At 42.0% G+C, this 14,595-nt stretch overlaps 1 protein-coding gene across 1 annotated transcript in view; it reads right to left on the minus strand.

The window, feature by feature from the left end:
* Window positions 1–3,622: 3,622 nt before the first annotated feature.
* Window positions 3,623–14,595, minus strand: part of LOC135108967 (abhydrolase domain-containing protein 2-like) — a 53,576-nt gene continuing 42,603 nt past the window's right edge. Inside the window, exons 3-7 of the mRNA XM_064019873.1 lie at window positions 12,051–12,218; window positions 6,543–6,729; window positions 6,017–6,211; window positions 5,056–5,210; window positions 3,623–4,639 (exon numbers count right to left, since the gene is read on the minus strand). Of these exons, the coding sequence (XP_063875943.1) occupies window positions 4,491–4,639; window positions 5,056–5,210; window positions 6,017–6,211; window positions 6,543–6,729; window positions 12,051–12,218 (854 nt within the window). The 3' untranslated portion in view covers window positions 3,623–4,490. The remainder of the gene's footprint in view (window positions 4,640–5,055; window positions 5,211–6,016; window positions 6,212–6,542; window positions 6,730–12,050; window positions 12,219–14,595) is intronic.

Below are 14,595 nucleotides of genomic sequence, written 5' to 3' on the forward strand. Positions count from 1 at the left end.
ATCCAGCATGATTCCAAAATTTGTATAATGCTGTGAGTGTATGTGTGTGTCTTGGTTTGACAGTGGGTTGACAGGGTATCTCACTTTCCATTCCTCCCTTTGATTTGATCTGTACTAAGTACAATGTCCTGGGGATGTGTGGAAAAGTAACTTACAATGTTAACACAAAGTCTGTATCAGCTTTTTTTAAAGATAATGTCTCTTGACCAGATCACAGACTCAAATTCATGCGAGACAAGCATCATAGAAAAGCATCTGTGCATCAACATTGCTTTGAATTCATATCTGCTACTTATACAACAAATATCTATGCAGCCACAGGACACTAAAAATGAAAGTAATAAACAAAATGGATCTCTGTCATACGTTTTGCAAATCTGAAAAAAAGAAAACACTAACATGTAGTTTCAAGCTGGGAAGAGATACTTTTACAATTATATCAAGGCTGTGGATGTGCATGTGTGTGGGTGTTGTCTTACCTACTCTCTTTGCTGGGATATCATCTTGTTATATAGATAAACAGAAGAATAATAAACAAAGAAAGAAAAACAGTCTCAGATGGAAGCAAGTCTCAGCATGACTGATAGGGCTACCAACATCATTCAGAATGTTGATAGCATTCTCTGTATCTTCTTTTTCCTGCCCCTCAAGCAAGTGAGGTACACAGCCCTTTTAATCTCATCTGAATATTATATTCCTTTCTTTTAGATAATGTAAAATAGTACAATTCCAATGTCTGCACTACAAATACCTAATCATGCCATTGCTGAATAACATGTTGGACCCCCTTAGTTTTCATTTAACTTTGAAAGAAGAGATAAAAAAAAATATCAGAGAACATCACCAATTTGTCATCTCAAGTTTCACTCAATAGAAGTTACATAAAGAAATGAAGAGAGAGAGAGAGAGAGAGAGAGAGAGAGAGAGAGAGAGAGAGAGAGAGAGAGAGAGAGAGAGAGAGAGAGAGAGAGAGAGAGAGAGAGAGAGAGAGAGAGAGAGAGAGAGAGAGAGAGAGAGAGAGAGAGAGAGAGAGAGAGAGAGAGAGAGAGAGAGAGAGAGAGAGAGAGAGAGAGAGAGAGAGAGAGAGAGAGAGAGAGAGAGAGAGAGAGAGAGAGAGAGAGAGAGAGAGAGAGAGAGAGAGAATATTACATGGGTACTTTCTTAAAGGGATTGTGAGTCACAAGAGGTTCAACATGCCTAACAATTCTTCATACCATTATTAATCTCTCCACAGAAGAGAAATGGATACATACACAGATAACACTGTGCAGAATTATCAGCAGTGCAACATGAGGCCACTTTACTATCCATTTAAGTACAGATTTATATGCTTACAGATAACACTTGTTTAATTCATGGTGGAAAAGGAAGCCAACAATACTATGCTCCCAATACTGTTTACATGTGGCAACACTTACATCATCACAGCTGCTGAAAAGAATGTTGCAATTTACTACACATTTAGCCTTATTTATATCTACTGAATTATTTTTCCCTCCAGCAGAGGTTAAGGTATTCTGTTAGCGTACAAGGAAAGCTTCAGAGGACTTGCTAATCACTGAAGGATGCTCTAATACAGCTGACAGACAAAAGTACAAGTCAATACAATTATCTAGTTCTGTTTACAGACATATGTCACCTGCAATCACACTCAGCATGGTGACTGGTTGCAGACTGATTTTCTTAGGGTTCCAGCAGTGTGTTTGTTTACATAACAAAATCATTGTGCAGAAACAGCCTCTTTACAGTGACTAAAAATGTTATCACAATGTAAAAAACACACTGCTGTAGCCTTGCAGACACTGGCAGGTATGAAGGGAGTGCAGGTGGGTATGACGGTGACAACACAAGTCACATCCATGCCTCAGACACTTGGTTCTGAAGATTAGTATTATCATCCACTACAAAATATTCTCCATCATGGCTCAGATAAAAGATCAACACAAGAAACTCACATCCATTGCTCCCATGTTTGTGCATGCCTCAATTTTTTTTTTGTTCTGAATAAATACTGTTTTGCTTTGTGCTCTGATGGCACCGTTACATGAATCCAATAATGTGATTGTACCTTGACCCTTTGTGTGAAAAGACCTTATCATCAATTTTGAGTAAAAATTTGAATTTTGCAACTAAATTAGGATGCCAAGTGGTAAGGACAGATAGCATGACAATTACCTTCTGGGACTGGTACAGAATCAGTTGATCCAACATCATGAATGTTGAGGTGGCTGGCTGTTAACATCCTTAATGCACACTGGCATTCAGATTAACCTCCTCGCAAATTCTTACACACACACACACACACACATCAAAATCTTTTAGTTGACATTATTTTTGTATGACCTGTTCTTTAATTGAAATGCTGTAATAATGAGCCACCAGCCTCCACCACACCATTCATTATCTACACTGCCATTGTGATGAATATGGATTCAAGTGATCACTTTCTTCTAGGAAGCTTTCAACTATTCAATTTTTCCAGTTTGTGCTGAGTCCTTTCAAACACTTGATTCTATATTGCCTTCAAAATGAGACACACACACACACACACACACACACACACACACACACAGTTTTTTTGTCCCTGGATCACAAACTTCCCTCATCACAACACAAGTGTTGCAGAACTTTCAGACTCATAATTCAGTTTGTCAACACACCAACAATAAAAGTTAGCAGTTGTTATGGTAACCCTCTTTGGCAAACTACACAGCATCCAGCCCAGTAATATTAACAGACTCAAATGAGTGGCCAAACACACAACAACACTTGTCAGTCTGCAAACCTCCCTAACTTGAAAAAACAGTAAATATATAGTGCATCATTTCCATGCTACAATGATGGACCCACTGGCAGATGCTGGCCATTAAGATTTAACAAAACCTGAGATAAAATAAACATATCCAAGTATACAAAATGCCCAATGGAAGAGACTATTAAATAAAAAATTGGCTCTGAGCACAGAACCAGACCAAAGAAGCCTTTTGTGTGTGTGTGTGTGTGTGTGTGTGTGTGTGTGTGTGTGTGTGTGTGTGTGTGTGTGTGTGTGTGTGTGTGTGTGTGTGTGTGTGTGTGTGTGTGTGTGTGTGTGTGTGTGTGTGTGTGTCTCAGCAGCTACAAACAGCACAAGCAATTATTTTGTGCTACCATATAGATGCAGTAATAATTTATTTTTCAGCAAGACATTTTTTCAGTTTTCATCCCTCCTAGAAGGACATCAGAAGGACTCATAGGTATCAATGCTGGTTTGTGCTTCCTCAGAGGCAACCTCATGACTGCCTCTCTATTGTCATTGTTTGAGCATGCATACAATGTTGTGGTAGTGGTGAGGAGTGTTTCCTCAACATGTGATCATTTGATTATCTGGTTTTTCTTGTCACACTTTCTGAAGGAGTAAATTCCCATTTTGACATTGTGAGCAACCACTTACTCTCTATAATTCCACTTAAAAAGACAATATATATATATATATATATATATATATATATATATATATATATATATATATATATATATATATATATATATATATATATATATATATATATATATATATATATATTGCTTTCTTCCCTTACAGATCTGAATGACAAGTTAACAGGTTTTCTAGTACTACTGCTTATTTTTCTTCTTCTCTGATGGCACAGTTTGGCTCACTTCATGAAGAACCTGATGGCTGCAGGCAGCCTGACTAGGTAACTCCCTAGCCTACAGTGCCCAGATAACCAGGTGACCACAGGTTCATTTGAAGAATCAAACACTAAACTATAGATATACATACAATAACCCTACATCATATACAAAAATAACCTATTCTTTGTTTTTGTTTTATTAGAGAAATATGGAACATTGTGTGCAATTGTCATTGCCACAAAAGTCCTGCACCTGACTTGGACACACTATCCGGGAAACTTAGCAAAAAGGAATGCATGGCACAACTTCACAATTCCAATGCAACTTTCAAGTACTACTGCTTCTTGTCCTGCCAGTGGAGTATAGAACAGAAGCAGTAGAGCAGCAAGAACCTGAGTGATACCCATCTTGCATCCGTTTTTCATGTTTCTAATGGTCACCATGAATGACATAATATTTATTGGGATCACTCAGTCAGTGCACGGACAAGTGTGGCACAATAAGGAATCCACCACACTCTAAAATACTATACTATCATCCTCCCCAGCACCACTTCAACACAGAACTTAACTTACCATCACAGCATAACCACACGGATCGTACATAACTGGGATGTGTGCTTGCGTGTTGTCTTGCTGTCTCCAGTGCCAGCAGAGGGGCAGAAAGGGAAGAAGGGTTGGCTAAGCTCAGGAATGGTTGGAAGAGTGATAGACTAAGCTCATTCTGGAAACTGTAGCAACTGTGAGAAATTTGGTGTGGCAATCTCAGTAGTGGGGAGAACAGACATGAAGGGATATGAAAGGTTCAGTGGAGCTAGCCTGGAACACCCACCCACTTCCCTCACAAGAGACATGCTTCTATTGGTTGTTGTTGGCGAGTGCTGTGACGAGGGAGACCACAGTGCGGTCGAGCCAGGTGACAGCACGCGGTACAATGTAGCCTCCATCATAGTAGCCAAGGTGACCACCATGCTCAGTCTCGATGTATAAGGAGTTTTTGTTTGTCTCTGTGGAGAAAGAATTCACTTGTGATGCTGATGCTGCTATGCATTAATTTTAAGATTTCTTAAAGCTGAATTTCTCAGCTCTGCCAAGCTCTATGCAGGATAAAAAGCAGTTTTGAAAAAAAAAAATCCAGTTTGCCATCTTCCAGAGGCTTTTGCCTGTTTTACCTAAATCCATTATACAGAAAATAAATAATCACTTCATGTGGACACACCAGAAATTTTTTCGTGGCACCTCATTCTGTACTTTCCCAAAGAAAATTCAGATATAATTACATTAAGACCAACTATATACTCTTCCTAATTTAAGAATTGTCATCTGATGAAAAAACTACTGCTACTGCTTCTATAACACTACTGCTCATCCACCTCCTTTATCAGTAGGGAAGTCTCACACCCTGCACACTTCCATCACTTACGGACAAATGCTTGAGGGATGTTGAGCATGTCGGGGTGCACCAGTGGATCATCTCGTGCATTGATGAACACGATGGGCACCTTGACATTGCCCAGGTAGGTGGCTGAGCTGTCATTGCGGTACAGTTCCTCTACATTTCGGAAGCCAAAGATGCGTCTGCCAAAAGCATTTCAAATTTATACCATACAGTTATTTCCTTCTTATCATGTTGATGGTGAAATGAACCTTGCATGGAGTGTGCTTTTGTGATGGAATGAGACTGGTGGTGTCTCTGTGATGGAGTGAGGCTAGTGGTGTGTCTCTGTGATAGTTAGGCTGGTGGTATGTCTCTGTAATGGAATGAAGCTGGTGATGTGTTTTTATGATAGGAAGTAAGCTAGCTAGTGATGTACTGTACCTGTAAGAGTAAGGCTAGAAATGTGATTCTCTGATAAAGAATAGGCAAATATTGTCAATTTCTTGTCTAAGAATGTTGTTACTGAATATTAACACAAGGAATATACATTAAATGTTTTAGACAAATTATCAGAGTTGAAAATACAAGTCTATGGCTATAAGCTGCATGCATATCATTTAAAAAGATTCGAATATATACAAGCTCACTGTTTATGAACATGCATTTTCCAAGATACATTACCAAATAACTATTACACCTGTTACTCTTCCTTCCCCTCCTGATTTATTATTATGCCATTTTTTATCTAGACTTTAATTCATCATAATGTTTCTGGATTTAGTACAGCATCCCCTTCAAGCTTCAAACAGGACAATTTTCAGTTATATATAATGTAACGACCTTCCTCGTTACTAATACATATACATAAAGGTCAGAGCTGGTGATTACCATCTGAGTTTTGGTCATTCTCTCTTTTGCAAAAAATCCCACAAAATCTCCAAGACATAAAAGCCTAACCCAGCCAGCCTTCACCCAGTCTGGCTCACAGGACATTGCCAAGACCCACCTGGTGTACACCTCATCCAGCTCAGGCAGTGTAGCGGCAGACAACACCCTGCGCTCATCAATATTGTAGCGGCGCTTGACCTCCTCAGTGAGCAGCGCCTCCTTGTGTCGGATGATGACAGAGCGCATGTTTTCTGTCATGGAGAACAGGTAGAGCCGTGCCAGGTTGTTCCATTCCAGCAGGAACTGAAGGCTCCTGCAATACCGTAGCAACATGAGGAATATGCTGTTTTAGATGGTTCTTGACTTGCCACACAGATGTTTTATAATAACAGTACTAAGCAACACTAAAAATTTTAGTTTCAGTGTAACCCATCAATAGTGCTCATGTCTCTGCCACTACAAAATCTGAAAATACACACACGCACAGACACACACAGGCCACAAGAAAAAACTTAGCTATAAAATCACAAGAAAAAGAAATTTAATACAATTCACAAACAGATATCATAACAACAACAACAAACATGAATGCTACATCAGCCACCCCCATCATGCTCACCAAACAAGCTCAGCCCAACACTTACTTGACAGCATCATAGCCTTGGCAGATGGAGATGGCACCCATGATGTTGGCAGGGCGAGTGCGGTTGGGTTCTCCGAGGTACTTGCACACAATGTTTCCTCCCATGCTGAACCCGACCAGTATCAGCTTTGTGTCAGGTCGAGCTTCCACATACTTAGTTAGCATCAGGTGAAGCTCATCAGATTGACCTGAAGGAGATGTACAGGAGTGAAGGAAGATGTAAATTTAATGGTTTAAGGGAAAGCTCAGTGGTGCAAAGAGTTCCTGAGTTAATATTTCTCATTAGTGGAGACTGTATCATCTCTTTTCATGCTATAGGCAGGGAATATAAGACAAGAACCTGTGACCTTGCAGTCTGTAGTCAGCATGGTGAGGTATACAGACTAACTCTTCCACACTAGTGACCATGAACAAGGTCTTTGCTCCCCAGTAGACTCATATAAGCTGATGGAGGAAAGTAGGTGGACATGCTGAGGTGAGGATGGATGGTAAAAGGTAAGTATGGTACAGTAGTTTTACAAGTGTGTTGCTGGGACTTTGTAGGAATGCAGCAGCAGGTGAGAGTGTGGCAGAAGACTGAACAGGTTGTGCTTAGACAGGAGGTATGTAGCATGTAAATGTGGGAGGAGAAATTGGCATGTATATAAAAGAGAGGATAAATTGTAAATATTTTTTGGTTAAGGTTGGACAGGTATGATGGGAAAGGCACGTAGCTTGGAGAGAGAGAGAGAGAGAGAGAGAGAGAGAGAGAGAGAGAGAGAGAGAGAGAGAGAGAGAGAGAGAGAGAGAGAGAGAGAGAGAGAGAGAGAGAGAGAGAGAGAGAGAGAGAGAGAGAGAGAGAGAGAGAGAGAGAGAGAGAGAGAGAGAGGAAAAAAAAGTGGTGGTGCTTGCATAAATTTAAGGCATAAAAACAAGCAACACAGGTAACACAGGTAAGGAATCCAGCCTCTAGGTATGCAGGTTCTAGTATTCAGTGGTCAGGGTGGCTTAGCGCTGCAGGTGATGGATGGATTACTTTATTCTCAGCAAGAACTATTGTGTACATACGTATTTCATCTAAGCAGTAAGTTGTGGAAAAATCTGAAAATAACAAAATAAAAGCTGAACTGTTCTCATCATATATATTCCAAAAAAATGTAAGGAGACTCAATGGATTCTAAACTATCTTCATTCATCCCCTTCAATTGCATCTTCCTCATGACATGTGGAATCTCTCTCTCTCTCTCTCTCTCTCTCTCTCTCTCTCTCTCTCTCTCTCTCTCTCTCTCTCTCTCTCTCTCTCTCTCTCTCTCTCTCTGCATATTTTATAAGAAAACTAAAAGAAAAAAGTGAATACTCATGTCACCGATTCATTGCAATTCTGTAGTACTGTAGTATTTCCTATGCAATTCAAAGGAACCAAAACTGTTATTTGTCTCCTCTGAGTGCCGCCTTAGTAGATATGAAGTAAAAAGCAAACCCGTGTAGCTTTACCATACAACTTTTTGCCTTCCCCTCTCGTCTGCATCTGTTCCTCATTTAGTATTTACCTTCGCTGTACGGATAATACACTTCAGAAACTTAATGCTGAGGAAGGATAAAGAATGTTGATGCACTCTGGCCTGTTGAACCTGCCACAGTGGATACATTGCCTCGTCACTCCCTGGAACTCTGACCCCCTTTTTCAGGTCAATGGGTAGCATGATTCGCGCGTCACACCCACTCACTCTTGACTGTAGTGTGTGTAAGTTGTGGCTCTCTCTCTCTCTCTCTCTCTCTCTCTCTCTCTCTCTCTCTCTCTCTCTCTCTCTCTCTCTCTCTCTCTCTCCTGGCATTAATCGCGCCTTTTCTCTCTCCCGTTCCCCTCCACCCTTTCTTTCTCCCTCCCTACCATTTCTCCTTATAGTCCCCTCCCCTTCCCCTCCCTTATTACACATCACTCCCCTCCCTCCCCTTCCCCTCCCTTATTACACATCACCCACCTCCCTCCCCTTCCTCCTCCCCTCTTAAGAGCTATCCTCCCCTCCCACCCACCCAGCTATCCTCCCTTTCCCCTCCTACCCATTCCCCCACCCCTAAGCCACCAGCCACTCTCCCCTTTATTGTGTTCTCACATAACACCACGTGCTCCTCCCTCACTCCTCTCCACTTACCTCCTCACAGATCGCCTTTGTTCACAGCCCGCTTCCACCCTTCTCTCCTTCTTTCTCTATCCACACCGATATTCATAGTCCATCTCCACTCCAATCTCTCTCTCTCTCTCTCTCTCTCTCTCTCTCTCTCTCTCTCTCTCTCTCTCTCTCTCTGTGTGTGTGTGTGTGTGTGTGTGTGTGTGTGTGTGTGTGTGTGTGTCATGACGTAACAGTGACGCATGCCAGCCAGTCCCCTATTGTCCTATTCTCTCTCTCTCTCTCTCTCTCTCTCTCTCTCTCTCTCTCTCTCTCTCTCTCTCTCTCTCATACCTACTATCTCCCCCTCTACTCCTCTGTCTCTCGCAGTATCTCCCTACCTATCTTAAGCCTGCCTGCTTCCTCCACCTCTCTCTCTCTCTCTCTCTCTCTCTCTCTCTCTCTCTCTCTCTCTCTCTCTCTCTCTCTCTCTCTCTCTCTCTCTCCTTCCTTCATGATCCCTGCTTCATGAAAGTTATTATTAGAGGATAAGGATGTGAAAGACTACTGTATGAAGCTAAATCTCTCTCTCTCTCTCTCTCTCTCTCTCTCTCTCTCTCTCTCTCCTCCCTTAAACACCACTTTCTCTTACTTCCATTTCCTCTACGCTCCGCTACACAGACACACAAACACACAAATGCGACGGCTCACTTCTTGCATAAGCAGCTGCCGGTCACACTTCAGTCTCCTGCCTTGCTATCCTACTCTCGCGTGCTCTGTATGTCCTCGGCCGCGTGTCCTTCCTACCCTCGCAACGGTTACTACCCACAGCCCGCCCATCATCCCTTCCCTCCCTCCCTCCCGTGTCTCTCTTAGTCAACCAATCTCTATCCACTTCTGTATTCAATGCCCACTCAGTTTAACACTCCTTCCTGTCTTCTATCTCTTGTTTTATTGCACTGCTTCTATTTCCTTCCTTCGTTCTTTCAACCTCCTTAGCCCTCAGTTGCTTAATTAACTCTCTCTCTCTCTCTCTCTCTCTCTCTCTCTCTCTCTCTCTCTCTCTCTCTCTCTCTCTCTCTCTCTCTCTCTCTCTCTTGAACATATCACCTGACTTCCTTCCTTCCTACTAATCTCTATTCCTCCTCCTCCCATCTATTTTTTTTTTCTTTCTTCTTCATTCTCTTCCTCCCGTTTCTGTCTGCTCCTTTCTCTCCTTCCCTCTTCCTGCTCCTTCTTCCATTTTCCTGTTCATTTCTTCCCCTCTCTCTTCCTAGTAAATTTCTTCCTTCTTTCCTTCTCCTCATGTTCTATCTCCCTTTCTCCTGCTCCTATTTTCTCTCCCTCCTCCTCCTTTCCCTCCCCACTGCCTACACCTTTCCCTCCCACACTCTCGCTCTCTCTTCAGTACATACCTGCCCTAACCAAACACTTTCATTAACCCTTTCACTAGTACACAAATCACTCTACACTCACGTACACCTTTGTAGGGTTTTTTTTTTTTTCCTGCTGCAGTCTCAAATGATTTTGTAGCCTGGAGAGCACAAAGTTAATGGCTCATTCTCTATTTTTTCTGCAATCCTGGATGATGTAGCAAGATGAGGGGTATTGAAAGAAAAGAAGAAAATGTTGAATGTTGAAAAAGAAACGCATTTGTAGTCTTAAACATGTCCTATTGCTTTTATATCAATTCTAATTGTTTTCTTCCTTTCTTGTCCTACGCAGCTGTACTCCTGTCTCTCTCTCTCTCTCTCTCTCTCTCTCTCTCTCTCTCTCTCTCTCTCTCTCTCTCACACACACACACACACACACACACACACACCATCAACAAACCGTCCCATATTTTAAAACTCTTGCCTGCGCCTCGATAATTTTCAGAAGCCTATTTATTATATATAGATGAAGTGACACGAGTTTTACATTTTTTTATTTATTTATTTATTTTATTTATTTATTTTTTTTATGGTCCTAGTAACACATTAACAAGATTTCTACATTATTAAGAGGAGAAACAGTCTTGAGAACCCGGTGTATTATATATGTAGCCTTTGAAAACAGACGTGATGAGAAAGGGAAGCGTTTCAGAACACAGGCTATTTATTCTCTTCACCACCACGCACTCCTCCCTTAAGTCCATCCTAATATTCCATTCTATTCACAATCCTTCCATATCCTTGCGCGTCCCTTTTCCCTTGCTTCATCACTACCTCCATTCCTTCATATCCTTATCCTTCATCATTAAAGTTCTCTATTTTTTTTTCTATTACATAACTTTCGTATTCTCTTAAATCCTAGCCTACCTTTCTTGCAGACGTGAATGGTCAGTAAGCAGGGTCGTAGGCTAGTGGGAACAGTACGTAGGCTGAGTGAGATGATGTTTTCCACAGTTGTTTTGCATTATGTTGTATCTGCCACGTGTACAGCTACTGATTTCTTCTCTCCTTTTTATTTGTTTTCTCTTCTGTCACCCCACCCTCCCTTTTTTTTCATTATTTGTTTATTTATTTATTTAAAGCTTACAGTGGGATACGAAGCAATTAACAGCACCAGAAAGTAATGCATGAAATCTTTATAAGCATCTACAAGAAAGAAGGGGGATTAAAATAATAGATTTTGCAATTCCTACCCAGTTTTAAATATGTCCCAGAGTGGTTATTAATTAAGGAAAGATATACCAAGTGGCAGTCAAAGGATGCGTTGGCTTTGCAGGTGTACGGTCCTTATGGTCGTAGATTTGGCCTACTCGTCCTTCCTACCTATGCCTACAAGTAAATCTGCCACTACTTTCTCCCACCCACCCTTCACGTCCCAACCCCTAAGAGGACACTCACCTCCCTCAACATGTACTCATTCATTCCTATTCATTCCTCATCCCGCACTTTCACACTCCTTGACTCGTCGTGTTCTTCCTATCTATCTATCTATCTATATATTTTTTTCTTTGATGTCACTACCATATCCTCCTGCCTTTTCCACGTCAAATACTTCTGCACCTTTTTTCACTGCCACGCCCTTAACTACCAACCTCTTCTCGCCTGCCATCACCTTCACATCTTCCTCCATTTCCCTCATACATGTCCACTCCCCCATTCCTCACCCATGCACGCCTCCTTTCACCTGACCTTCACTAGTACCTTTACCCTCGCCACAGTCCATTCACCCCTCGTTGCGTCCTCGGCAGCACTCAAGTCTGTTTTCGAGTGTCTCGCTATCTGTGACATGAACGCTTTCAGGAGGGAGGTTGAATTCAAGACGCTTCATGATCTGTTATTCCTTTTGACTATATTCCTTATGGGCTGACATCTTTGGTGAACCTTTTATTTTGTTTTTTTTTTTCTTTCTTTCTGTTGTTGTTGCTCCCCTTGGTCAGAGCCCCTCTTACATAACACACGTACACATAAAAACAAACCATCAACACTCACCGTATCTGAACACCCTGGGACTGGTGACCTTGACGTGGGGCAGGACTCCCAGGTGGTTGAGCACTATGCACCTGTAGCCGCGGGAGCACGCCAGGGACACCAGGGACCTGACGTAGGTGCTCTCGCTGCTGTTGGCGATACCCGGGCACACGGCGATGGTGTAGTCTTCTGCGGAGGGGCAAGGGGCGGTTCTGGCGTTACTGGGAAGGGTAGCGGTGGTGGGTAGAGTTGAGTAAAGTGGAATGGTGGCCTTGGTGGTGTTACTGGGGAAGGAGGTGATGGTGCTGGAGGAGCGAGGCAGGAATGTAGGTGTGTGTTAGTAGGTTAGAGGTGATGAGGGTTGTGTTGCTATAGAAGGGAGGTACTACTGAGAAAACTCTTCATTACCTGGTATTGATAAGCCTGAGGGATGGATACGCAAGGTTGTGTGTATGTTTATGTCGATTAAGATTAACGGACACTTTTCTGTGTTGTCAAAATAATTCACTAGTTTTCTGTTCCCTTTTTCTTTCTTTCTTTTCCATGCATTTTTTATACCAGGTTAGAGTTTTCCCTTTAATACATGACAAGGCTTATTGAACACTGCAGAGATGTGGTTGTTCCTGTTCCTGTCCCTGTCAGTAATGGATGATATGGAAGGGTTGGTATGGAAGGGCTGGAAATCTGAGGTGAAGATGGTATTAAGAGTAGTAGTACAATTAATGTTACTACTGTTTGTCTATCTATCATCTTTAGGTAGTGGGTTGAGTGTAATATTAGAAAAGATTGAGGTAGAAATAGTTAGGAGAGTTTAACTAATGATAAAGGAGAAGCGATTAATAGGTTATAGACCACTACTACTACTACTACTACTACTACTACTACTACGATTTTGAGTCGACAGGGATTTAGTTAAAAGACTCCTACTGCTATTATTCCTTTTACCATTAGGTTAGGTTAGGTGCATAGGTCTGTACAAAAGAGAAGAAATAATATATTTTAGCCAATGTTTAGTGATGATAAGGAAGGAATGCGATGGATGAGTTATCGAATCAGGAAAAGAAGATAATTAGATAAGGGCAATACTATTTATATGATGAGAGGTGGAGGAGTAACGTGGGTTTGGTTACTGGTAATGGGAGAGACGAGTGGAAGAGTGGGTGCTGAGAGGAACGAGGGAGAGCAGAGCAAGTGAGAGGAAGAAATATCAGTGCAGGAACTATTTTAGACGACGAAGAGAGAGAGAGAGAGAGAGAGAGAGAGAGAGAGAGAGAGAGAGAGAGAGAGAGAGAGAGAGAGAGAGAGAGAGAGAGAGAGAGAGACGAGAACGAGACAAAATGAAACCAGACAAGACGAAACGAACGAGACGAGAGGAGAAGAGACCTGAACAGCAGAAGGAAGCGGTGTTAGGGACCTCAGTAAACAGGATGGTGAGGACGATTTAGAAATTCAGCGAACTGCGATGCCAAGAGATGGGTAGGTTGAAAAGACAGCTTGAGAATGGCTCAGGCTGTGTAAACATGGAGGAGGAGGAGGAGGAGGAGGAGGAGGAGGAGGAGGAGGAGGAGGAGGAGGAGGAGGAGGAGGAGGAGGAGGAGGAGGAAAAGCAAAAGGAGATGGAGAAGGATGAGAAGAAGACGAAGAGGATGAACATGAAGAAGATGGTGATGATAATGATGTTAACGAACAAGAAGAGCAAGAAAAAAATAACAACGAATACATGAAGAACAACAACAACACAACCTTAGCCACCAGTAAGTTAAAAAAAAGGAACAACAACAACAACAACAACAACAACAACAACAACAACAACAACAAGACCACCACCACCACTGCCTTATCTACCAATACGTACATAGCAGATGCGAATACAAACAAAACAAACCAAGTAAGGATGGAGAAACTAAGTTGACGAAAATAACAAGGAAGGAAGGAAGGAAGGAAGGAAGGACTGACCGACTGAATGTGTGACTGACTGACTGACTGACTGATCGATGGACTGATGAAAGGCAGCGCAAGACGGGAGGAAGAAGATCATACAGCGCCGAGACAAGGAAGGAATATGAGGAAGGGTGGGAAGAAGAGAGGGAGGGAGGAGGCGAGACAGTATAGACACAGCTAGCGAGAATGAGGTCAACGTATCCTTTAAAGCTATTGTGTGTGGAGACGCGACAGAGACAGAGAGAGAGAGAGAGAGAGAGAGAGAGAGAGAGAGAGAGAGAGAGAGAGAGAGAGAGAGAGAGAGAGAGAGAGAATGAACACAAATATACAAGAATTAAAGCAACATTACATTCAACTAAACACACAAAAAAAGTAAAAAGAGGAAAAAAAGAAAAGAAAAGGGAGGGAACGGCAGTGGACTGAGGGATAAGAAACGAGAATCCAGGAATAGAGAAAAGTAAACAAAACGAAGCGGGAAACAGGAAAAGACGCAAATCAGAAAGAAGACAAGGCTATAAACTGCAATAACAGGACGACACGAGAATGATAAAGGACGAAAAATGGAAGGCAGAAGTGCATTAGGGAAGGTACGAAAAGGAAGAAGATAAGGAAGGAGAGACAAGAA

The sequence above is a fragment of the Scylla paramamosain genome, chromosome 2 (assembly GCF_035594125.1).
Source record: "Scylla paramamosain isolate STU-SP2022 chromosome 2, ASM3559412v1, whole genome shotgun sequence".
Classification (NCBI taxonomy): Eukaryota; Metazoa; Arthropoda; class Malacostraca; order Decapoda; family Portunidae; genus Scylla; species Scylla paramamosain.